The sequence below is a fragment of the Vombatus ursinus genome, unplaced genomic scaffold, assembly GCF_900497805.2.
Source record: "Vombatus ursinus unplaced genomic scaffold, bare-nosed wombat genome assembly UNPS02015358.1, whole genome shotgun sequence".
Lineage (NCBI taxonomy): Eukaryota > Metazoa > Chordata > Mammalia > Diprotodontia > Vombatidae > Vombatus > Vombatus ursinus.
Window position 1 is genome coordinate 1,607,916 of NW_020955136.1, and position 26,706 is coordinate 1,634,621.

The 26,706-nt window shown below is 36.4% G+C and overlaps 1 protein-coding gene across 8 annotated transcripts in view; it reads right to left on the reverse strand.

Moving 5' to 3' along the window:
* The window catches only part of FMR1 (fragile X mental retardation 1), a 57,854-nt gene that overhangs the window by 3,241 nt on the left and 27,907 nt on the right, over window positions 1–26,706 (reverse strand). For 2 of the 8 annotated variants that reach the window (XM_027847198.1, XM_027847193.1), the window contains exons 4-15: window positions 24,240–24,311; window positions 23,811–23,959; window positions 20,926–21,019; window positions 20,723–20,839; window positions 18,770–18,940; window positions 18,594–18,672; window positions 14,346–14,455; window positions 13,566–13,700; window positions 12,905–12,967; window positions 5,807–5,893; window positions 2,941–3,136; window positions 611–754 (exon numbers count right to left, since the gene is read on the reverse strand). In XM_027847198.1, the coding sequence (XP_027702999.1) occupies window positions 611–754; window positions 2,941–3,136; window positions 5,807–5,893; window positions 12,905–12,967; window positions 13,566–13,700; window positions 14,346–14,455; window positions 18,594–18,672; window positions 18,770–18,940; window positions 20,723–20,839; window positions 20,926–21,019; window positions 23,811–23,959; window positions 24,240–24,311 (1,417 nt within the window). Of the gene's footprint in view, window positions 1–610; window positions 791–2,940; window positions 3,137–5,806; window positions 5,894–12,904; window positions 12,968–13,565; window positions 13,701–14,345; window positions 14,456–18,593; window positions 18,673–18,769; window positions 18,941–20,722; window positions 20,840–20,925; window positions 21,020–23,810; window positions 23,960–24,239; window positions 24,312–26,706 lie in introns of all 8 variants that reach the window. The other 6 variants (XM_027847195.1, XM_027847192.1, XM_027847200.1 and 3 more) reach the window with 4 other exon arrangements.

The following is a 26,706-nucleotide window of genomic DNA, read 5'->3' on the forward strand; positions in this document are numbered from 1 at the left end:
TTAATACAAAACGCAACTCATTCTGATTTTATTTTAATTGCTAAAATGTATATAGCACTTACTCTGTGCCAGGCACTGTGCTATGTGCTTCATAAAGATTATCTCATTTGATACTCACAACAACCCTAGGAGGTAGGTGCTGTTACTATTATCCCCATTTTACAGATGAGGAAACTGAAGCAAACAGAGGTGAAGTTACTTGCCCATGGTCACAAAGCTAGTAAGTGTCTGAAGCGGACTTGAACTCAGTTCTTCCTTACTCCAGGCCTGGCGCCACCTAGCTCTCTCATTTCACCTTAATTACACTTAGTACCTTGGAAAAGAGTAAAAATAACCTCAAAAGAAAAAGCATTGTTAATTCCTGCCATAATTCTACAGGAGTCAGTACAGAAAGCTAGTAACTACAATATAACCATGATACAAACGAATGGCTAATGGTTTTTTTTTCTACATTTCACAGTAGCCAATAACCAGAATAAATAGCATTTAGATAATATCTTACATTTCATTAAGAGTTTTTCTCTCCAGCATTACTCTTTCTTCTTTCAAAAACAAAACAAAATAAAACATTACCTTCAAAACCGCCATGACCTCTTAGTAATATCATTACCTTTAAAACCGCCACGACCTCTTCCTCCTTGTCCTCGGGCGCCACCTCCGCGTCTTCGTCCGTCTCCTCTACGTAAGTAGTTGTCCCTTTCGTCCTCTGCTGGGGCCAAAGACCAATCACTGAGTTCATCTCGGTGGTCAGATTCTGTTTCAGAAGCATTTGATGCTTCAGAATTAGTTCCTATCAAGAGTTAAAAGCCATATACAATTGTTCATTTTTAAAAAACACTATCAAATTAACAACCTTGGAGAAAAATTCCAAATATCAATTGAATGCCTTTCTCCTCTTGATAAGTCAGTTACAGAGTAGACAGAATCTCTTTTCTGTTTACTTTGTACTAAGTTTTTTCAACCGAGTGTTACTCAGGAGCTTCATGAAACATAAGGGTTTGGGTTTATAGACAGTGTTAGTTCTTATTCTTATAAAAAACAATTGATCAATCCTCTTCAACTATTTTCTTTGTGATGCAAAGCACAGTAATATTTTCAAACCTGAGGGGTTCTACATTCAACCACCTGAGATCACTGTAGGAAAAAAATGGTCTTTAACAGCTAAACAAATAATAACTTGAATAATAAATACCTTGGGAACAAAACGGGATTAGGTGAAATATCGGTCACCTTAACACGAGGTCAGGGAATGAAGAGAAACTAATGGTGCCACCTCAAGGCTTTTGGCGGTGATACCAGGGCCTGGTCCCATCTAAGGTGAAGACTGTTTACCCGTGATTCATTCCACTTTGTCATATTCTGTGTGGGCACGCCTTAAGCATAATTTTTTTCTACTCACCTTTTACACAAATTTTTTCATCTCTTTTTACTCTGAAGCATAGTCATAGGCAATACCTTGGAATAATCAAGGAGTGGGGAAGTTCACAAGAGACCTTTTCATTCCTGAGCAGAAGACTGTCTTGAGAGAGGTGAGAGCACACTCCAGAGGCGAAAGGGCCCGGAAGCCACAACCTTCCTCACTTGAGGGCCTTGGTAAAGTATGGTAGAGAGGGAATTCAAGTCCTACGATGGCTATCTACATTACTTCTACGTTGGTAGCATTTTTTGACAAAAAAGTATGCCATTAGAAGCCATCTTTTTCATTAATACTGTTCTACAATAACAAATGCAACCTGCCTGGATCAGTTTGGCGGAGAGGAGGAAGGAAGGAGCCAACCATAGTCAGCAAGCTATGCTGAAACACATTAAAAGCAGCCAGCTGAGTCAATTTGCTAGTAGCAATGCGTAGTAATGCTCTTAGGCCCCCAGAAGAAGAGGCAGTCAGAAGAGGAAAGGATGCCTCCCCTCCCACCCCCAGCATACTCCCACCTGTCTATAGCTCCAGCTATCATACCCAGTGCCAGCCTTCAAACTCAATGCCTGCTATTCCACCATTACAGCTTCAATCCTTTGGGTCTTAAAGGCTTTTCCATCTTCAACAGTACCCTTTTAAAATGTCAGTTATTATTAAAATGCAAATAAGTAAATATGAAGGGTTAAATTTTAAGCAGTTATTAGCTAACACCAAAGCTATCAGTTAATACCTTAGCAGGGATTACTCTACAAGCAAAGGAGAGTGATAACAGGAGCATGAAACGGGCATAGCTGGGGGAAGCCAAGAAAGAATAAAGGGGTTAAGTTAGGGGAATAAGAAAGGCATAAAAGTGAAATATGACTTCCTTAATTTGGCTTAGGGACAATCACATTGAAACTACCTTGCTAGAACCTGCAGCACATAGCTTATAGGCTGCTGACTCACTAAAGGAAACATTAAGTGTGAATCTGTGATCCATCCTATGACCACGTACGACCAGCACATACTTGTCAAAACAAGATCCTTGGCAACCAAAGTGCAAATTCTATTTAGATGATACATAAAAATGAGAAGTGATACAGACATAAAAATGGCCTTGAGGTCAAGAAAACTGGAGGTCAAATCCTGCCCCAGACACATACAACTGCATGACAATGACAGAATAACTGACCGAGGTAACTCTCTAAAGCTGTAAGTTACAGACAATGCTTCCACAGGCGCTGATGGAGGAACTCTTCATATCAATGAAATAACAGGTCAAGATGAAAACAAAAATCCCCCCAAATAAGAGAATCTGTTACAAGTTCACAGACATCTGAGAGCTTTAAAATACCCATTCCTTATACTCACTCTACGGGCTAAATGTGTTCTATCAGACTTGTAATAGTTATGTTTTGTGAGATATGGTTATCCAAAATCATGTAATCATGGGGAGTGAGACAGAGAATATCCACTACATGTCAATGATGGGCAGCTCTAAGACTATGAGGAGAAATGGTTACTCAGCAATATTCTTCATCTTATACCTGAAGCATATCCAGGACCACGTCTACCATGTCCTCTATTTCTGTAAGGCCTACTACCTCGGCCTAGTCCTGGGCCATCGTCGGTCACATAGCCTTTATCCTTATCTGCACGATTCGGGGGTGGTCTAGAACTCGCTCCAATCTGTCGCAACTGCTCATCAATTTGCAGCCTCTCCAAACGCAGTTGGTCTACCTCCTGTATAAAATACACAAAATAATAGTTAAAAAATAACCACTATATTTAGCATTTTTTTCTTTTCTTCTGATTAAAAGGTATACTAGCAAAATTCTCATTTCAGCTCCAAATTTACTATCGATATTATTATAAAGCAAGAGTCAGGATAAAGGATATTTTGACTGACAAACAACTTACAACCACAAAGATTATCAATTTTTGCAGAATCAGAATACAACAAAACCAATTTTGATGGCAGAATGCTACAGATTCTTTTCTCATCATTTAGACTCTTTATCATCCTCCACTAGCTTAAGATCATCATGATGTTTTTGAAATCATTATACTGATCAGGCAAGTCAAGGCACAATTTTAACTAATTTTTAACCTTTGCTCTCCCAATCTCAACATCTCACTTATCAAAAAACAGCAGGGCCAGATCCAGTCACAAACAGTTACAGAGGTGAATGCCTGGAATGAATTATGTCTCTATCATCTGAGGACTATGTTCAGAGCAGATTCATTACCCAGAGGGTTAGCTCTCAGATGAGGATTTTTTTGGTTTGGGTTTTTGTTTTGTTTTAAAAGAAACACAACAACTCATCAAACCACCTACTAAGGCAGGAACAAAATATACTTTCTATCAGTAAAGGGTATAATGCACACACATGAAATCCTTAAAGCACTGAAGTATGTAGAAAGTTCACAATATCCAGCACTCTAATATGCTTGCAGTATGGGTCGGCAATGAACCATGTCTCTATCATCTGAGAAATATGCTCAATGCTGTTAATTATTGACAAATATTGGATATTCTCTGCCCTACACCCCATAATCACATGATTTTGGATAATCATATCCCACAAAACATAACTATTTACAGTAAAAGACTGATAGAACCATTTAGCCCATGAAGTAAGTATAAAAGAATGGGTATTTACAATCTCAATATTTACTTCTCAGTACTGTATAAAACACATGAACTTGTTGGAAATATTTTATCTTTTTCCCTGTTCTGTAAGCAGAAAATTTTAATTATTAAAAATAAAGTCAACTTTTAATAAGATAGCTCAATAAATACTACAGTAGAAAAAATTATGCTTTTTAATGAAAAATCTTATTTACTACAAATGATGATTTGATTATAATTTTCACACGCATATGACCTGTAGAGCAGCTAAGTTAAAAATGTCATGTGAAATGATTAATTTGCTATTTATGTGTTTTACCGTGTCAAAATGACCCTAGTTTTTTGAAGGCAAATCCACTGGAGTATTATCTACCAAGATGAAAAATATAAAATTTGAGCTTGCTCAATTCCTTCATTGTACAACTAAGACAAAAAGAAGGCCCCCCCCCCAAAAAAGAAAAATGACTTGCCTGAGATTATACAGTAGAAAAGTTAGGGTTTGAACCCAGGTTCATTTAGGGCAAATCTAGAGTTTATGTAACATGGCGTATGGGCCAGCAATGGACTATGTCTCTAACATCTGAGGAATATGTTCAGAGCAGATTCATCAACCAGAGGGTGAACCCCTCAGATGAGGGGGTTGTTTTGGTTTTGTTTAAAAAAAGCCACACACATAACTCATCAAAACATCTAAGGCAGGAACAAAATGTAATTTCTATCAGTAAAGAGTATAATGCATACACATGAAGTCCTTGAAGGAGTGAAGTTTGTGGAAGGTTTGCAAACTCATCTCTAAATGGCACAATTTCACAGAACTGCAAAATACTTGGGCCATAAAGGACCTCCCAGATCAGCTGTTCAACCTTTCATTGTAAAGACGAGAAAACTGAGAGGCCCCAAAATAAAATCACTTCTCTAGTCAAATAGCAAGAGCTGGGAGGAGAACCCACAATTCCAGACTTGTAGTACTCTAACATCAAGCTACCGCCAAATCTCTGCAGTCTAGGTTCTAATTCTGAACAGTCAACACTGATACAAATTAGTCACCAACAAAGCAAGGGTCTATGATTATGTCTCTGTGAAACTCCCTCTACCAAGGCAGACTGAACCGTAACTTAAAGTTTTAGACAATAATGCAAATTAGATTAACAATAAAAACACTAAAAATAACTTAAAATATTTATCTACATAAAGTACAAATGTCTTCTATTTTGTGTAAGAGAAAGCGTGGAGATTACACTAACATGTACATGCTTTAAAAACAAGGGCTTTACCATTCACCTATCAGTCAAGAGGTGAGGGTACTGTGGATGTGGAACATTGAATGCATAGTCACTGCATCAGATTTTGCTTTATTGTTTTTCTCTGTAATAAAGGAGGGATCACTTGGTGGTTGGGAGGGTATATCTGGCAGTAAGCGTGAAAACACACCAAAAAACTTTTAAAAGGCTGATATTAAATAAATCATACTGAGATTGCTTTGAACAATAGAAACAGTGATTTTGGAGGCCAAACTGATACAAAACCGTAAGATTTAGCCTTAAAAAACCACCAAGGTAAAAAAAAGAACCCCTCTCCCTCCACAAAAACGGATGGTAAATTGAGGTTTGCCTAAATCAAACAGAAGGGGTTACAGAGATAGTCAAAATCAAGCAAAGAGTTCTCAGGAGAAATATGATGGGATACAAGTGGACATTTCCTAATCCCTAGAACTCCTGAATAAGAAATTTCCACATTTAAGCAAGAAAGGTTCTGAATTTTCAAACTGTTCCTGTGCTTACCTTTAAATAATTAAGATGATAATCCAGAAGAACTGTTGCATTGGTGATGCTGTCCTTGGTTCCAACAAAGACAAATGGTACCATTCCCTGAAAAACAAATTGCAGTAATAAAAGCATCTGTAAAGCTACAAGTTTCAAGCCTGATCAGTCCAATCCACACAAATGATGACTATACATCCATATTCAAACAGTATTCCTTCTATTTTATATAGTGAGGTGAATTATGATAAATCAAAATAAGTACCTAGCCCTCATGAAGTTATAAGCCTGTACTTTTAAAAAACTAACAAATTGAATAAGGTCTGTATATTGGTTTAAAATATACACACACACACACATACACATAAACTACAAAAGATATGCTATACAAATTAAAATTATACAAGCATTAAGTGGATTTTCATTAATGAACCTTTGAAAAGGACTTGAAAACTACAATATATTCCTCATCTAGCTCATTTTCACTTTTGATATTAACAATAAAATTTAGTTCAAATTTAGAGATTGTTTGAGACCTCACCTGATCAATCCCCTCCCCAGCACCTAGTGTCACTCATGCACCCCACGATTATGTATTTACCTGGATGCGCACATATTAGGCACCTTATGGGCAGAGGCTATTTCATGTTTGCCCTTGTCTTTGTGTCCCCATTTCTTAGCACAGTGCCTGGCACATAGGGTGCTTAATAAATGATGTCCTTAATAATGGGATAGCCATTTTGACAGAGTATAAAACACAGTGCTCACAAAGTTTATATTTCTGTTTTTAAGGTTATCAAAGAAAGTTTAATTGTATGATGTCAGACCCTTCACATAAAGATAGATCCTGAGAAATCATAGCTCTCTAAAAAAATATTTCTGGTCAATCCGCAGAAATCGGTAAAAAAAAATCACAAAACACCTTCCTATTTTATCATTGACATCTTTTTCTCTTAAACTTGAAGTTTAAAAAGATATAACAAAGAGAGACAGAATGGCAATTATGTAAAATAGCTAGCAAATATGTAGCACCATGCAAGTTATGTAGTTCTTAATACAGAAATCCAAAAGACTACTGAAAATGACAAGGAATGGAAAGATGGGAGGGTATTGTTAACGCTGATTTCAATCCTGTGACACCATAGAGAAAATAAAGGGTGCTGTGAATGGAGATCAAACTCCCTCAGCTGTTATGGTCCCCAGGTCCCATCCTAGTGACAGTGACAGCAAAGACACGTGCCTGCAGCTAATCTCACCTGCTGACCTCAAGATTACTGGAAAGACTAACACAAGGACCCTAAAGACTTTTAAATTTCTGTTGCCCATGACAGGTAACTCCAAAGCAGGAAATCAGGAAGCATTTCTGCCTCACTGTCTGATATTCATGGCTGAAACTATTACTAGAAAACCCAGGGGCACTTATAAGTACAGGAGCTACACAATGAACAGTTAGAGAAAAACCGTCAGGAAAATCAGTATCTTTTTCAGTTCTACAAAACTAATATTCCTCTTCTTTATCAGCATCATTTCTGTCTCATATTCAACAAAACTGTACAAAAATAGACATTTACATTATTTCCAAAATGCCATCTAAAAAATGCAATAACATTCTCTGGGGCAAGAGATAACAAATGTAACTAAAACCATAGTCTACAAATACGGTTTATGGCCTGGATCAAAGAACTGAAAAGCACTAAGCAAAGGAAGTGTAAAGGCTCCCAAAATTAAGACTCCCAAAGTGAGATACAGTGAAGGCAGCAAACATCATTCTGTCATCATCAAATATTTTCCCGTCCTCTTTGATCACAGAAGAAGCTACATCCCTCAATCTGACCCCATTGTGTCCATACCCTCCCACATCCTCCAGGTGTTAGGTTTAGAACTCGGTATTCTTATCTATAAAATGAATGGGTGGACTAAATGATTTGAGGTCCCTTCTAGCTTTAAACCCCTTATTAATAAAGTTTCATAATTTTAAAGTGTTTTTCAGCTGAAAGCACTTTCCCTCAGTAACTTGGCCTAGGTGAATTATATCCTAGTGCTCTGAAAGAACTTGCAATGTGATTGCTAAATCATTGTCTATGATCTCTGAGGAGTTGAGGTGAATGGGAGAAGTGCCACTGAATCAGAAACAAGTAAACGTTGGTCTAATTTTCCAAAAAGGAAAGGAGTTGGATATTTCAAGCTATAGGTTGAGTTTAATATCAATTCCTGATAAAAGTTAGCCTATTAAAAAAGGAATGGTTTATGAACACTTGAAAAGGGTCACTAAGAACCAGCATGGTCCATGAAGGAAAAAGTCATGGCAGACTAAGTTCATTTCCTTTAGGATAAAGTGGAATGCCATGAACCTAGAAGAAAAAAGCGCTTGCCAAAATCTCTCATAACATCTTCATGAACAGGATGGAGAAATTTGGACCGGATAATAATATAGTTAGATTGATTCAGAAATAAATAATAAGTGTCAACTTGAAGCAGCGTCTCTAAAGCCGTACCGTAAGTCTCTGTTCTGGGTACTGTTAAGGTCAACATTTTTATCAATAATTTGGATAAGATCACATTTTCAGTTGACACAAAACTGACACAGCTAGCAAGCTATCCAAAAGAAATAGCTACAAAAAATCTGAAAGGTTTATGAGATGAAAAGCTAACAAAATAAAATTTCTGAGGGATAAAAATGCCAAGTGTTTGCATTGGATCAATAAACTCAAATTGCACAAGTACAGAATATAGGAGACATGGTAAGGAAGACCATCTGAAAAAAGACCAAGGAGCCCAGAGTGGTGATGCACTCTTGTAGTCCTTGCTGTTAGAAAAGCTGGTGGATTGGTTGAGTTCAGTAGTTCTGAGCTGCAGTAAGGATAAAGCTCATCAGGTGTCCATCCATGCCCATACCAATGTGCTGAGGCCCTGGGAGCAGAAGTCAAGCAGGCTATGTATGAAAACCAGGGCAGGTTTAAGCTTCCATACCGACTAATATTAGATCCAGGCCCATGAGTATCTGCTGTACTTCCAGCCTGGGTGAGAGAAGAAAATCCAGTCTCCCCCCAAAAAACAACAACAATAACAACAACAACAACAACAAAAACAAAACCCCAGGGGTTATGGCTGACCTTAAGCTTGACATAAATGAGAAGTGTAATGACATAGCTAAAAGAGCCAATGAGACTTGGAATTACTAGATAGAGCTCAGAGCCAATGAAGTGTTAGTGCCCCTGTGCTCTGACTCAGTAAGACCAAGTGTGAAGCACTGACTCCACCTCTGAGTGCCATAGAAGCTGGACTGAATCTAGAAGAGGATGATCACAATGGTGACTGGTTGAAAGAATGGAGGATGTTCAACCTCAAGAAAAGATGACTTAGGGGAGGAAGGAGAGTCTTCAAATATCTGCAGGAGTATCCATTAGACCTCTTGTGCTTGGCATTGAAAGACCAGAGTAGGACCAATGGGTAGTAATGACAAAGACAAAATTTCAAGCTCATGTGAAACTTCCTCCCTAATTATTTATCCCAAAATGTTATGTGCTGCCTCAAAGAGTAGAGTTTTCCCCAAAGAGGAGGTTTTTCAAGCAGAAACTGGACAACTACTTATAAGAAATGTTGTAGAAGGAATTTAAGATTGCGTAAGAGTTGCATTAGGACTCTGAGGTCCTTTCAAATCCAAATACGCTATGATTCTAAAAAAGGAGTATTTTCTAGAAATTACCCATCCTACTAGGATGACATTGAGCTCATGATTTAAGATTTATAAAGTACTTTATTTATCTGATTTTATCCTCACAACAGCCCTGTGAAACTAGTACTACATGTATTATCCCTATTTCACAGATAAGGAAACCAAGGTTTAATGTACCATAGACTCTCACAGTTCCTTTAAAACTCAGCTCCAACACTATCTCCTACACGAAGTCTTTCTTATCCATCAGCAGCCTCTACCCCCCAACTATCAGTGCCCTCCTTAACCACCTTGTATTAATTTTTATTATACTTATTGTGTACAAGCTGTGTCTATTAGAATATAAGCCCTCTGAGAGCAGAGACTGCTTCTTCGGCAGGCATGTAGGAGCTACTGCAGAAGGGTACGGTCACACAGCTAGTGTAAGAAGCCAGATTCAAGAGCAGGGTTCTCCAGTCTCCAGGTTCATTCCATCGCACCTCGTTGATTAACTTAGTAATGATATTAAGGGGTCTCCCAAAATATTATCAAAAATCAAGAAGCAGAATGTGTAAATAAATAAAAAAAATATATCATAGAAATTTGGTAACTGGGCCATCTTACGAAAGTATGCTTCAAGGAAGTAACAATATGAAGACAAATTAACACAGAATGATAGTGGATTGTTTGCAAGTCTAGAAGAGAGAAGCAGCATAGTGTGGTGAACAGAGCCCTGAACTTGGAGTTACGGAAAATCTGGGTTAGAATCCTGCCTCTAACACTCACCATCTGTGAAACCCACTTCCTCACTTCTATAATAGGAATAATAATAATACCACATCTCACAAGGGTGTGGTAAAAACCATATGAGATATATGTAAAGTGTTTTGCAAACATTAAAGCTAGCTGTTATTTTTATTATTCCTTAAATGGGAAGAAAATGGGCATTAAAACATCCATGGTAGTTATATTTCTCACTCTAAATGAATAAATCAGCATTCCAGCTTGTATATTCATCACTTGTTAAGTTTTGGTTAGTGTAAATCAATTCTCTGGGCCCAATCAGCCCTGGATAAAAAAGCTGGACTTCAGAGTATGTTAGAACTGGGACAATCACCTGGTCCAATCTACTTAACTGAGAAAATGAGGAAAATGAATTGCAGACAGGCTAATTGTTGTGCCCAAGAGAGCAAATATCAGTGACTCTCCATTATGATACTGGTTTTCATCCACAAGCCCAACAAAAGCCTTCCAAGTAAAAAAGTCTATAGATGGTGTTTTCCCAAGTTATACATGATCAAAGTGCTTCTCTCCCAACAAGGAAAGGTCTTCCTCTCTGAAACAGTAACAATCACTATCTTACTACTACCATCATTCCAGTCCTAAGGATATGAGAGCCAAAATAAGCCTTTCTCAAATCTACAATAGGAACCTTCTACAACAGGAACCTTCTTCCTTCCCGTAAAGGCCTTCAATATTCACAAAGCAATAAACAGCTAATGTCAGAGAAAGGAATCTCCCTTTTTATCAGTCAGTTCCTCTGACAATCACAGTACTTTAAGGAATACCAAACATCCCCTCTACTTGTTGGGGTATGTACTTTTGGTACCTTTCCCCTCAAGGCTCACCAAATAACTGAACAAGTAAATAATCAAACTTCTCAAAAGGTTTCTAGCTCTGTACAGTTTCCGGTTAAAACATATTCCTCTCTTGTGCACACACAAATTTATTTACTATCCTCTCTTGGAAGCTGCAAAGGATGATGACAATTGCCATTTATACAATAAACATATAGTTTACATTATATAATGTGTGTGTGTTGTTTATACAGCAGATTATATCTATCATCTCACTTGAGCCTAAGGTAGACAGCATTAGTTGTATTATCTGTATTTTACAAGCAGGGAACAGGCAAGCCTAAAGTCTTCTCTCTACCGCTTCTTGACAAATTTCCCCCAAAAAGTACAGTCCTATGCTTTCAATCCCTCAAGCATATATACTAATTGTACTCCCTTTCCAAATGCACTCAATTTTTAGCTTATTTTTTATTTAATTTTACTTCATTTAACAAAAAAAAAAATCTATTCTCTACCATCTTCCTACCTTTTTTCTTACTGAAAAAAAAATGAAAAACTCTTGCAACAAATATACACAAGAGTTAAGCAAAACAAATCGGTCAAGTTAAAAAAAAAATGCCTCAATCTGCACCCTGAGTTTATTCTCTCTCTGCCAGGTAGCAGAAGTGGGTTAACAAGTTTTATCATGAATCTTTTGGAACTGTGGTCAATCAGTGCATTGATCAGAGTTCTCAAGTATTTCAAAGTTGTCTTTAAAATTCTGTTATTGTATAAAGTGTTCCCTATTTTTTTAAAGACAATTTTTTTTGGAATTCTCCTCTTTGCAGTTACCCAACCATCCGCATACATTCCATTAGAGAACTATCCTTACCATTGGCATTCTCCTGATTCAGTCTCTCCCCACAAACACCAGCCCTCTCTCCAATCAATGGGAATCAACCCCTCCACTGAAGGATTCCCTCCTGCGACATATACACATATTTCATGTTCATTTAGGCAACAATCCAAGGGATTTCTTTCCTCAGACGTTAGCTTTGATGGTATGCCTCACCAAAAACACCCCTGCCTACTCTCATTCTCTACTGTACCCCAACTCCAAACATCATCTGTCCCTGCTTGTTTATTCATTCATTATTGGTCTCATTCAGTATTATACTGTGCTTTTTTTAAACTGACTTTTTAAATAATAAAGATGACCCAACAGAATGGACAAAAGAAAGGCTGCAAGGAAGAAAGGAAGGAAGAAAATATATTTAAAAAAATAATCTGGCTTCTATATCCAAAGTAATTCAAATTTAAACCTGTATTAGCAAATCTTTATTAAATGAAGTCAACACTAGAAATAAATAAAAAGGTTCCTAATATTTTAGGGGAGAGATCAGGAATCAATCTAGAATTAAAAAAATTCTCTTAGATGATTCCAACAAACCATCTCACAATCTTCAAAAGATATTTAATCATATGTTTTATGATTTACCCTAAAATGTGATTGCCTAAAGAATAAAAGTATTACAAAAGTCTAAATTCAAAGAAAAAAAATTAGTTTCCTATGCTAGCTTCTAATGGAATATTTCCAAAAATAAAATTATAAATTTCTCACAGTTAAGTATCCCAAGGGAATAAAAGTCAAAGCTTCAAATGTTTTAATTCTTCTTAAGAACAACAACCAAAAAAATAAAGAGCCATATCTATTGTGAGAAGCACAATAAAATATGTCCTCCCCAGCTTGTGGCTGTCCTTCATAAACCCTTGTGGTCCAGCGCATATACAACATACACATATGGTATACGCACGCACACACACTTGCATTCGGACCAAAAAAGGGAAACAACAACAACAACAAAAAAATGTTAAATGTAGTTTCAACAAGGGTGATTGATTTCCTACCTGCCAAGACTTGATTTCAGGTTTCTGCGATTCCCCTGCTACAATTGATGAAACCACTAACACCTAAAGCAGTGTAAGGAATGCAAGTGTTAGTGATATCATTAACTATAACAAACGATACACAGAATCCTGAACTCAAGACTTTTTATTTTCATTTCCAGTTGTTTGTTTTTTTTAAATATACACGGTTGAATTTTTTAAAAAGGCAGCCCAAGTATTTCAAAACCTAAACGAGTCTGTAAACTGTGGTGAGAAGGTACTTACTGGCACACCTAAAATTCCCAGCTTGTTTGGAGATCAATAAAAAGCATGTTTTATCTTACTATGGTTGCAAAATATTAAGCGAGCATTATGACAATTTATCCTCAAAAGAAAAACTTGCCCATTAAGCTCAACCCAGCAGCCTATGTTCGCAGCATAAGATTTGTCACTGTGAATCAACTGTGAAGTAGCTATTATTTTCTAGTTTGTGAAACTTCATAAGCTGGTGATCAGATGGGAAACATATGACATGAAGAGCAGGAGGGCCCACCAGACAGGACTGTAAGCCTCTTTCCATCAAAGTTCATCTAACTGAAATAGTAATTGTGAATTGTAACTTAAATGGAAGGGATTTTTTTCCTTCTTTAAAGTTTAATTCAAAGTGACAAATATTTCTTACCCTTTGGACTTTTGTACTGCTGGACTGAGAAAAATGAGTGTAGTTTTCCTTTAAATCTAAGTATTTCTTTTCTTCTGAGGAATTAGATCCAACCCTTGAATTATTGGAAGGTAGGGGATTTTGTGGTATAATTTCCTTGGCAAAGAAAATAAAAAAATAAGAGAGAGAAAAAGCACCAACATTTAAGACCTTATTGAAATCTAACATCACAACAATGGCTTAGTTTTTTTAAATGAACAACAGTTTTTTAGCATGCATCATTATAAATTAATGTGAAAGCAGAAAATGATTTAGCTATATAAATCATAAACATTATTTTAACAATCAAGATGAAATATCATAACTAACTTTACCTTGAAATATTTTTTTTGCAATAAAACATAGCTTCAATACTTAAGAAGTTAGGTACTTGTTAATTCCTTAAGTAAAAACTCTGTTACATATATTAATTCAAAGAAAACCAACATGCTTTTCAGTAAGAAAACATGATTGCAAAATGTTAAGTGAAAATGAAATTAAGGGCTGTAAAATGTAACTTAAGGAGCTACAGTAAAGAAACTAATATGCCAAATGTAAATTTAAAGCACAAGATACTATTAAAAATACTAAGCAAAATACGGTAAAAGTCAGAAAAAGTAAAAAATTTCACATCTTTTTTTTTCTTTGCAGTCAAGAAAATAATTTTAATCAGGAACACTAAATGCACATTAGGTCTATGCAACTTCACAGTGGCCTTATAAGATAACTATTAAAAACTAAAATATGTAAGCAAAACATTACCTCTTCTTGTGGAATATTTTTATCATTTTCAGCCTCAATTCTCACTCTTACAACACCTGACTTGTCCACAATCTCTTGAATCAGTTTTCCATTTTTTCCTATTACTTTGCCTATGGGGATAATAAAGAATGAATCATAACGAGTTAAGAAACATTCTGCATTCAATTATTTAGTTATGTCCACAGCTTATTTGTTGCATTAACTGCAAAAGAATCCTGACTCAATAAAGTAATTTTACATGAAAAAGAGTGAGCCTTATTCATTCCTTGGGCCTGAACCAGTTGCTCAGCTCAATCAACACTTGCTGAATAGATTATTAAGATTCACAAAAATGGGAAAATTCGTTTCAGAGTGAGTATTTGCCATGCTGTGTGTTGTTGTCTAACATTCCTTCTGCATAAGTAATTCTACAAAAGGGAAAGTACAAAAAGGGGCCATTGGATAATACATACAAAATTTGATTTCTGAATATTTTTGCTATGTAAATTTAAATTATTTGCCTGTGGTAAATTTTTTAAATTTACACTATAAATTTTAAAATAAAGAGTCAAACACTTAAATAATGGCTTGAAGAATTTGCCACAGAACTCAGTTATAAAGGACCTGAGAGGCCAACTGGTCTAGCCTGTACTTGACCAAGAACTTGTTCTTTACCATCCCCAACAAGGAGTCATCCAACCTGGGCATCTCACTTCTCCACAAGGAAGCCCATTCAACTTTCTTACTCTGGTTGGTTGGAAGTTTTCTCTTATATCAAGCATTCCAATGTTGACCCATTACCTCTACTTCAGAACACAGAGTTAAATCTCCATTAATTGGTTATCACCACAAATCTGTGATTTCACAAGGTGTGGGAACTCCCTCCATCAATATTACAAAGCAAGCCTGCACTGAGAGTTTATGTGACTTGACCTGAATCATACAAGCTTCAGTGTCAGAGGTGGTGTGAGAACTCAGGTCTTTCTTCATTCCAAGTCCAACTTGGAGTTGGAGTTGTATCAATCCAGATAGCAATCTGTCCTTCTATGGTTACTTCCAAGTTATTATGTCAACATGTTAAAGATAACACAGTAGTTTACAGGTATAAGTACTAGACCTGTGATTTCATTGATGATGACGATGATGATGGTGGTGGCAACAATAACAGACAGCATTTATAAAGTATCTTATCATATACTAAGTGCTTTACAAATATTATCATATCAGATCCTCACAACAGCGCCCTGGGAGGTAGGTGCTGTTGTTATCACCATTTTACAGATGAGGAAACTGAGGCTAAGAGAGGTTAATGACTTGCCCAGGGTTACACAGCTAGTAAGTGTCTCAGGCTGGATCTGAACTCAGGTTTTCTTCACACCAAGCCCAGTGTGAATCTATCCACTAATCTATCCAGCACTCTATACACTCTCGATCCCTACTGGCAAAGGTAACTAACTTCCAGGTATGGAAGTTCCCTCTAACTATTCCATTTCAGCACCTTCTCAGCAACTTGTAATTTTAGAGGGCTACCTAGAGCAATGACAGGGTAAGTGACTTGCCCAGGGTCACACAGTCAGTGTATGTCAGAGGCAGGCCTCAAAGTCAGCTCTCTGCTCCATTCACTATACGAGAGGAGTATTAAACATGTTAAATATGTCTCCCAGAACACTCCTCAGTGTAGCCCAAACCACATTAAAACGTCACTGGGAAATAAATTGGCAAAATAAATAAAAATGCAATAAAACAGAGATAACATTACATTTTGAAACTAAATCAACCTGTAGCCCACAGAGATCCTTATGTATGGATAAGTGGCCCCCATTTCTATCTGACCCAGCACTAACCCATGCTACCTCTCTCAGCAGAACCATGTAGCGGAAAGAACACTGAATTTGGAGTCAGAAGACCCAGGTTCAAATCCTGACTGTGCCAATTTAGGTGACTGTCATCTTGGGGACATAGTTTATAGACAAATAGAAATTTACTGTGAAGTCCTCAAGTAAGCAAATAGCCCATTAAAATGGTATTGAAATGTATTATTCACTAATACTTGTTTAAATGCCAAAGCCATATTTGAGCAATTAACAGATTATAGATTAACATTTTATTCTTCCTCCTTTTCATAACAGTTCATCATATATTTACTTGAGAAATTAGTATTTTCATTGCTGCCACTGTGGATTAGTTTCATGGTGTATAATGAAGGAACTACTCTTTTTTAAAAAATTGTTAGCAATATTATCTAAGTTTAAAAGTTTTCACAGATCACTTATGGATAACATCATAATCCTGAATGTATTCAATTGCTTCCCCCAAACCCTAAATGCTCCCTAAAGAGTAGGGATTATGAAAACCTCCACACCCAAGGAGCTAAAGGTAGCCATATTATCCACCTTACAGGGTGAGAACAATTTCAACCTGGAAGATATATTCTGTTTCTCCTATTCTAATTAAGAGTCTCTAAAAATAGACAATCACCTTCTTGCTCTGTGAATCAGCCCTGGGTCACTTATTCTTCCCTTCCATATAACACACCCCACACTGGCACTAATCCCTCAGCATGATTCCGACTCTCCTTCCCTTCAAATATCCAACTCCTCCCTTGACTTACAAGGGTGTGGTTTTTTCTTAATCTACAAACACTTAACCTTTTCTCACAGTTTGCTCCCTACTGATGTCACTGGTAACTTCTAAAGTTATTTATATTTACAATTAAATTTTAAAATGAATCAATTTCAGTAAAAAGAAGAAAAAGGCAACTTTGGTAATGTTTTCTATTAAAATCTTGGGTTATTTGTGAACACCAAGTAGCATGTGATATTCACTAAAGCTAATGAAAGAAATCAATTGTTCAAGAGTATAAATGGGGACACACCCCCTGCCCCGAAGCATGAGTCAAATTTCAAGAAACATATAAGATATTTATTAAATCTTCCATAAGACATTTGATCACTTAATCATAAACCATTCTGTCAGACTTAGAAAGAAAACTGGTCACATCACAACCCCCCTCCCATCCCGATTTGTCTGCCAATTGTAACATAAAGAATACTTTATAATGATTGCTAACATTCATGAAGCAAACCAAAGCTTTTAACAAAGAACCATTGCACTTGAAAACTGAAAACTATCAAGTTCATTTTACTCAGCAGGTGTCTCCAGATAAACTATTCATCTGGCCCTCTCTATTCTCCTTATAAGAACACAGGAAAAACTTCTAGTTAAGGAAGATCATGGGTACCAGTTTTGGGTATGAGATTATTTCTATATCCTTATAATGACACTACTTTGCTGATGGGGATACAAGTTTTTTAATATGAATCATGTATAAAGGACACATATATAACATAATCTCTTAAAAATATGTCACTGTTTTGGCGCAATAAATTCTGTACTACAATGTTTTCATCTCTCTTTCTTTTTTTTGAAAGTTAGATGTAGTCCTAACTGCTGGTTGGGAAGTACATCATGGGACCCTAGTCCTTCAAGATGAAGAATCACTTCAAACTGAAAGAGGTTCCTTTGTGGAACTATTCAAACAAAGTCCTGGGAATGATTATTTTACTTTATTATCAGTTTAGATCTGGTCCTGAATCTAGCCTCTTTTAAAGCTCCAAAGCTAAATGACACTTTTTTTTACCCAATGAAAGACAAAATAAAGCCCCACGATATCAACACATTTTAAAAATCTTATCTTATAAAACTCTGTAAGCTGCCAAGAAGGTGCCAATTGGCCTTGAAGAGGGAGTTTCCTCACCCAGGAGTTCCCTTTGCCAATGAAATCACAGGCCAGCCTTCTCCTGGTCCTCTCTTACTCCAACTACACACTGGCATCAAACAGAGCTCTGACAGAAAGGCTAATTAGTATTTGCGCTTGGGTACTAGTTTTCTAGAACTATCAAGACATCTGCAAATCATCTCCCAATTTGTACTTGCTTGCAAACATACCTAACATTTACTTGACATAAATATTATAAACATATATATTTACTTGACACAAATATAATACACCTTAGACTGCTTCTAAGCTGTAAAAATAGTGTAGTAATTTAACAAAAGTGCTGGAAAACCAATTCTTATATACTTTTAAGTTCATTAAAACACAACTCTACCCATATAATTCAATACTCAAATGGACCTGTGATATCCATTCCAATGGAGGACATACAGATCTCAAAGAATCCATACCTGCCAATGGTTGATTTGAGTAAATCTGGCATGGTACTTACTGGCATAATACTTAATAATGGTCATACTACTAGGACATACCTACTAGGTTCCTTGGAACTTGGATTATATCTTCCGCAAATTCAAGATAACCTCTGGCTTTTTTCACTGCATCCTGATCCTAAGATATAGAAGTAAACATAAAGTTTCAAGACATTAAACAGATAAAATGCAGATTTTCATTTTAAAAATAAAAAAGTAGACTACTGTTTATTTACCTCTCCGTAAATATGAAATGTACAAGTATCTTCATCTAAATCAATAGCAGTGACTCCAGGTACTTTTCTAGCTTGCTGAATATTAGCACCATGAGTGCCAATTGCTAGGCCCATCAAATCCTCACGGACAATAAACTGCTCATGAAATCTTGAGGCAAGCTGTCTTGAACTCTGAAAAGAAATGCAAGGGCAGTTAATCTGGTTTTAAAATTTTTAAAAATCTTGTATTTATACCAGCCCTAATTTAAACAAGTATGCAAAATCTAAAGCACCATTCTGCTTGAAAAGGAATCCAAATTGTGATTAAGAATTTTTATCAAAATGAACAATATCACCCATAGCACTAATATGTGTTTAGATTACTAAATGATCTTTTCTCTTAGATGCATTACTACAAGCAGGGAAAGAAAATTGACAAATTTAAAGGCTGTCTTTTTTTTTTTAACTTTATCTGCAATTCTGCCATAATTAACAACAAAATTAAGGTTAAAGTCTTTTAAAGATCAATAAGAAAATTAAGTCAAGTTGGAAAGCCAACTCATAGGAAATAGTGGGCCTCTTTACAATTAATTACAAAAATTTATCACAATTCTAGCATATTACTAAAGGAAAATTAAGCATATCTGGTATTTTTTTTTAAAGTGAACTATCTGAAAGCTTATAAAACTCTCTTAGAGAAGAGAAGAAAAACAGACTCATGTCCACCTTTAACTGCTGGACACAAAAGATAACAAGTAGAAAATGAAATAATCACTTGAGCACAAATTAACAATTAAAGTATCCATTTTTCATTATACCAGAAGATATTTAATTTCTACAGGTATCAAAGAAGCTCAAATTACACAAAAATATCTTAACATCCCAGAACTTCTTGAAGTGGGAAGAGCCTCAAAAAAAGAAACAAGTAAAAAATGAATAAGAAACTTGCTGAAGGTCAGTAATGGAGCCCAGACAATACCCCAGGGTTCTTACTCCCAGTTCAGTGTTCTTTCTGCCAACAAAGGGTAGAATTGGAAACATGTCATTTCAGAAGATGTTTACATTTTTAAACTCACAGAAACATGGTATAGTTTTCCTCCATTACTCAAACTACAACTACTCTGACCTAAATGTTACACGACAACATTTTTTAAAACCCATAAAATTAGTCAAACAAGGAAATCAGGTTGAAATAAGATCAAAGTCAACTAGCTAAAGAGTTTCCAGAGGGTTAAGAAAAATATAACAAAATTATATGTACATGTTGACCGAGATAATCAACTACTCTTCTGTTTCTTTTTCTGCAATTCTCAATCAGGACACAAAAGGTTAAGAAAGAGTCTTGGAAGGAATCAGCCCCTCTCATTCAATGGGGTCTCACCTCACAGTGCCTCACCTGTCTTTTTCACTGGTTTTTCATTTGCATAGCATTCCCCCAACCACCATCAAATGAAATGATTAATAATCAGAAATCCAAAAATTCAATAGTGATTGATTTCACCTGACATAAAAGCCTATACAAATTCACTCAGAATCTATAAAAATGCAGACGGCAGTACTATCACTAAAAATACAGTAATACATGTCAATACAAATTACTGAAGGAACAATTAAATAAAATTTACTTTTAACAAATGAAATAGTAAATTAGGAAAACATTCTACGGCAGAAGTCTAATAAGCAACAATTGACTAAATGCAGGTTTAAATAGAAATAAAAAACAAATAATCAAAGGAATATACTTAGATACATAGCTCATTCAATTGGTATAAAAAGCCTAACCTGGTATCTCAAAAGACATGCAAACTCCAACCTATTTATCTTTTTAACACTGCTTCAATTTTCCTAGGCAAAAACACTTGATGTAAACAAATCAAAGTACTCATATTAAAGATCAACATCTGACTCTCTCTACATGTATCTTCAGCATTTCTAGGACCACTCACTCAGATGACAGAAGAAGAAGCAACTTACCTCCAGTTGTTTACTAGCTTCTTCGTTTCTCAGTATCAGAGACAACTTAGTTCGAAGACTCCGAAAGTGCATATCAATCAGCATATTTGCCCTCTTTGTTGTTACATCGCTGATGGACTAAGATTAAAATCCATAAAATCGTTACTAAAATAAATGCTCTGAATGAAAAGAAACTAAAAATGGAAAAAGGTAAACCCACTTACCAAGATGATAAGTTGATAATTTTCAGAATCATATGTTACAGAAAAAGCTCCAACTGCTTTTTTGAAGTCCTTATGTGATGATTCTTTGGCACACCTAGTAATAAAAATACCACCTATTATACTGCTAAGTTGCTTTCGAAAGCTAGCAACCATTGGTATACATTATAAACACATTAATGTATGGATTTCTGATACTTGCCTTGAAGTAAATATCAAGACTGAAGGCTGCAATTACATTTCTATTTAAAACTCAGTGTATTTCACAAGAGCCCAGAATCCTGAGCTAGAAGTGACTTCAGAGGCCAATCAGACCAATCCATCCCTGAATAATGATCCCCTCCGTAACATCTGCAAGCCTCTCCTCCAGTCTTTACTTCAAGACCTCTAAATGTACTTTCTCTTCTAAGGTTACTTCGCTCTCTTCTGGAAATATTTTCTACAGACCGATTTTTAATCATGTTGTCTCCCACATTAGAACGTAATCTTCTTCAGGGCAGGCGCTGTTTCTATTTTTCTTTTTGTTTCCTCAGCAATTAGCACAGTACCTGACACAAAGGGGATGCTTTAAAATGCCTACTGATCTACCACCATTTCAGCTCATTCCACTTCTGGAAAGCTCTCAACTGCCAACAAATTCTGTCTCACATTCAACCAAAAATCTGCTTCTACACTCCCAGCCACTGCTCCTAGTTGTGAGGCTAAGCATGAGTTTTATCCTCTATATATGACAGCCCTTCCAAAACTTGAAAATGGATAACAAGTCCATGACCATTTCTTCTCTTGGCTAAGCCGAGCATCCCCAGTTCCCTCAGCTAATCTTGATTTGGCATGACCTTGAGGTCCTTTACAACCCAGCTGCCCTTCTCTAGACACTTCAGCTTATCAATGGCCTTCTGAAAACATTAACACTCAGATCCTCCACATACTGCCTGAGCAAGACAAAGTAGAGGAAGAATATTTAATCCTCAAAAGGAGTTTTCACTTGCCAAGGTAGTTTCTATGGGGTAGGAGAAGGGGGAGGAGAAAACAACCATGCCTAATAAGAGCTGCCTAGTTAGTTCCACCGCAACCAATCTAGTTCATCTAAGTGGATGTGATGCAGATACATTAATCATGCAGCTCTATGGCCAGAATAGCTGGTTTTGTTATAACCTTTGCTGTTTCACTGCTACTGACAACAGATTTTTTTGCATTAATGAGACCAAAATCAGAAGTCTATTCAGGATGGAGTAAGCAGGAAAGGAAAAAAACGTTACTCAAGTTATTTCATATTATACAGGCAAAAAAAAAACCCCAAAAAACAAAAAACCTGGTTCTTTGAATTTTCCCATCAGTTTATTTTACTTTTTTAAGACAAAATTCAGATCCCTCAGTGAGATTCCCTTAGGTGAAATTTTGAGAGACATTTGGATGCACACCTCTCCATTTTAAATCAGTTCAGAAATTCTTAATTTGGAGGTATTTGCTTGGTCTTAAGGTGGTTCTATGCCAACAATGGGCAGAACCAAGCTCTAGCCATCTGTGAAAGCTCTTAAGATAAGGCAACAGATACTGAACCACAGAATGTGCAAATTGTTTTGCCTTAAGCTACTCTACAGGGGGAAAAAAACGACTAGCACTAGGGAGCACCTTCCGCTTTCCTCAATTATGTTTCTTGATACTAGGAAACATAATTCTGTGATTGCCTTCCTTGAAAATCTTAGTCTTTTTGTTTAAATGCATGAAAGAAATGGAAAATTCACACTCTGACTTATTTCTTGTGGGAGGGAAGGGGGAATATGAAGAAAATAAATACACGAAACGCTACTTCCATGCACAAAGGCTATTTACAGCCTGTCATACAGTGACTTGCACAGAGCACATACTCAAATATATTTGCTCAATAAATCTTAGTTCAGAAATTACACATGAAAATTTTCTTCAACAGCAATTTGTTTCTAGGTTTCCAATTTCCCACTACACCGACTGAGATATTCTCTAGCCAATATAGTGATTCAACCTTATCTAGTGAATGTCTCTCTACTCTGTAACGCCACCACTGAGTACTAATTCTGAAATATGACAATTTTTGAAAGACACAAACTTTTAGTTCATTAGAGAAAATGAACACATTTTCATTCCCTATTACTGACCACATATTCTGTGATTAATTTTAAAAACAAATTGCACTTTAATTCCTAGTCTCATATAGACAAATTATTTTCCCATCCATTAAAATAGTTCAAGATTTACTTATTTATGAGAACATCAAAAACTAAAGAATAAAATAACCAGTTTATTTACTATTAATATAAAAGGTTGACTTTTCAGGGGATCAGAGAATTAGTAGCTGGTATGGACCTTAGAGATGTCAGTCCAATCCTCCCATAGAACTGGTGAGGAAAATGACTCAAAGAGACTAGGCCACTTGCACTATGTTCCACTTCTACAGTTTTCTTTAATTTTGGAGTGCTCAAGGTTGATTTTAATACTGCTAATAATTTATTCAAACAACAGGATTATAAAGTAATATTCCAAATTTCAAATTCAGTAGCTTCAGGTATTTATGTGAGAGAAGCAAACAGTATATGGAAGAATAACACTTCCTTCTAGATGTCATCATAATCAAACCTGATGGCAAATCATTCAATTTCCCAATTTTCTGACAATATTACCAGCTGATATCAAATGAATTCATAAACTATCTTTGTGATCTTTTTTGCAAAGAAGTAGAAAATTCATGCTGAATCCCACTCAATCCCACTGTTTCAAGTAATTTTATGTGTTTTTTACTTATCATTTGAAACAAATTTATATATACACGTGTCTGTGTGTATAAAACATACATAGTATGTATGTATGTATGTATGTATGGCATTTTCTGGACTTGATAGCTTCACACTTACATTTGCCGTAAGTCCTCTGGCACTTCCAGTTTGATCTTATGGAAAGTGTCTTTTGTCGCAGGTTTGTTGGGATTCACAGATCTTAAACGCTCAATTGTGACAATTTCATTGTAAGTGGCATCACAAGCTGCATATTCTATTACATAAAACTGAAAAAAAAAAGTAACAACAATCATCCCTAGTCATCATTTTAAAAACAGGAGACATTTGTTATGCCTATTCAGATCAAGACACTGAAAAGAAAGTCTTTGAGTGGGGGAAAAAAAAATCATATTGAGTTTAAATTTTTTTTTAAAACAAACCAAGCATTTAAAACACTAAAAACACGTAAATCAAAAATACTTTGCAATTAGTTAGTTCTGTGAGAATCAAGAAACAAATATACATCAAAGCTGAAAAATGCATTTTGCCAACCTAAGGTCTCCCTACCTCGCCCTTGATCATGCGTACTTTAGCCAACCACCAGCAGCACGGCTCTTTTTCATTGGCCCTGGAGTAAACCTACATGTAAAGATAAACAGAAGACATTCTAATTAATATCACTTTAAAATCTAAATAAAGACTTCAAAATCAAAGAAAACATGAGTGAGCACTCAATGTTTCAAATTTATTAGATTAATAGCCAACACGGTAGTATGCACAGTATAAATCTTAAATAAATATTTCTTTGATTAAATGTAAGCTCTCTAGAGGAAGGGGCTGTCTCCTCTAATTCTTTGAATCCTTCTAAGGCACTCAATAACATACAAGAACTTCCTAAATGCTCAACAAACATTGATTAGCCACATAAAAATCTGTATATAAGTGAGGATGTTTTTCTTGACATGCTAACACAAATATTTTAAAAATATAAACAACAATCCACAATGTCTTATATTATTACTCGACATAGATCTGAAATCCAAGTATTAGCATATACCTACACTCGGGCTAATGGCCAGAAGCACAGACAGGCCAACAGCATGACCTGCTGCTGGCTGTCAATTGCACATCCTTTGGATGCCACAGTTGCTCTTATAGACTAAGACAATACTGTCAAATATTTTGTTTTCTGAACCAGTCATTCAGCAGGCCAATGTGATACCAACTAGGGCTAACTGGCTTTGGAAAAGGAAAAAAAAATATTCTAGACATACTCTAAACTCCAAGCAAAACATCTTGTAGATAGAGTGGGTAAAAATCAAAATTAGGCCAGGATGTGTCTTGGCTACAGATTGACTAGCACTGGGAATAAAAAATCCATCACTGTTTGTTACAACACAAATTTATGGGCTACTGGGAATAAGTCAGCAGCAGCATTTTTCTATGGAAGAGAAAGCAGACTGTCACATATACTAAAAAGTAAAATCACCAAAGTTATCCACTTCTAACTCCCCTATCCTCCAAAATTCATATACCAACATGAAGTGACCAAGGGACTTGCCTGTGGCCACACAGTGAATAAGTGACAGAAAAAGGACTGTAACCCAAGTCTCCGGACAACCAGTTCAGTTCTTTTTCCATCACAACACACCTTAAGAGTTGTTTGAAGTGTAACTAAGGCACCAGTGATGTCTAGATGATGATATATTTTAAGTTCTATGAGAATACACAGGAAACGGGAATTTTTTCAAGAGCCAAACAAAAGCATGCCTCACAAGAGAAAATACAAACATACTCCAGTTGAGGGTTTTAAATGCAAAACCAGTACTAAAATCTTTTGATTATCCTGTGAATGTACATTAGGTTACACATAATTAAAATCATCTCACACATCTAAAGCCCCAGGCACTCACCCACCCATCCATTCTACTTTTCCTCCCCAACTGAAAATGGTTTAGGTGGTAGGGTAGGTAGAACCACACCAGTAACATCACCTACCTCTCTAAGCAGAGGCCATAAGGATACTTACTTGAAAAAGAGGATAAATACCTAATACCAATTTGCCTCAAATGTGCAGATGCTTTCCAACTATGTTCACTCATTTAACATTTACTACAGTTCAGAAGTATGTGATGGACAGCAATGAAGGTGCCACAAAAATGAGTAAGAAAGGATCCTTTCTCCCACAGGGCTTCAAGAATCTCAGAATGCCAGAGTTGGAAGAGACTGCATCTAGATGAGCCCACATCTGAAAAACAATCCCTTCTCCAGCATTCCTAGCCAGTGGCTATCCAGGGCTCTGTGCCTGAAGACCTACCTCTGGTAAAGAAAAATCAACCGACCATCTCCCAAGGTAGCCATTTCACTTTCAGATAGCTCTAAGTATTGCAAAGGGTTTTCCCCCCCCTGACATCAAGCTAAATTTTCCTCTTCACAATTTCCACCCACTCTAAGCCAAAAAACACAAGGGTAATCCCTCTTCCACATGGCATCCCTCCAAAAACTTGGAGGGCAGCTATTCTCACATGGCATAACTTTGAAACCCATCACCATCCTGGTAGCCCTCCTCCAGAGGCTCTCCAGGTTATGGCTATCCATCTTAAAATGTGGCACTCATATCTAAATTATTACATCCTTTGTGGATGAGCACTTTGGAAGCAAAGGTATTTTTAAAATGTAATAAAGTGAATGCCTCACATGGCATTCCATTTGGACTTTTCTCTTGGCTCTGAAAAATCTGCCTTGCGTTAGGCCTTCCTTCAGAAGTGATCTGACCAGGGCAGACTACAACAGGCCTATCACCCCCATTGTTCTACAGGCTGCGCTTCTCTTAGAGCAGGCCAAAACAGCACTATATTTCTTGCCTATCAGCTCCCCCTGAAGTCACAGTCAGTGTAATGTGGAGGGTGAGGGAAAGGACAAATATATTCGTAACTATAACATAAGCTAGAACTTAAAGGCCAAGAAGAAAGTACCAAACAGATAGAAATTGCAAGGGGGAGATCAACCAATCAACAAGTATTTACTAAGTACC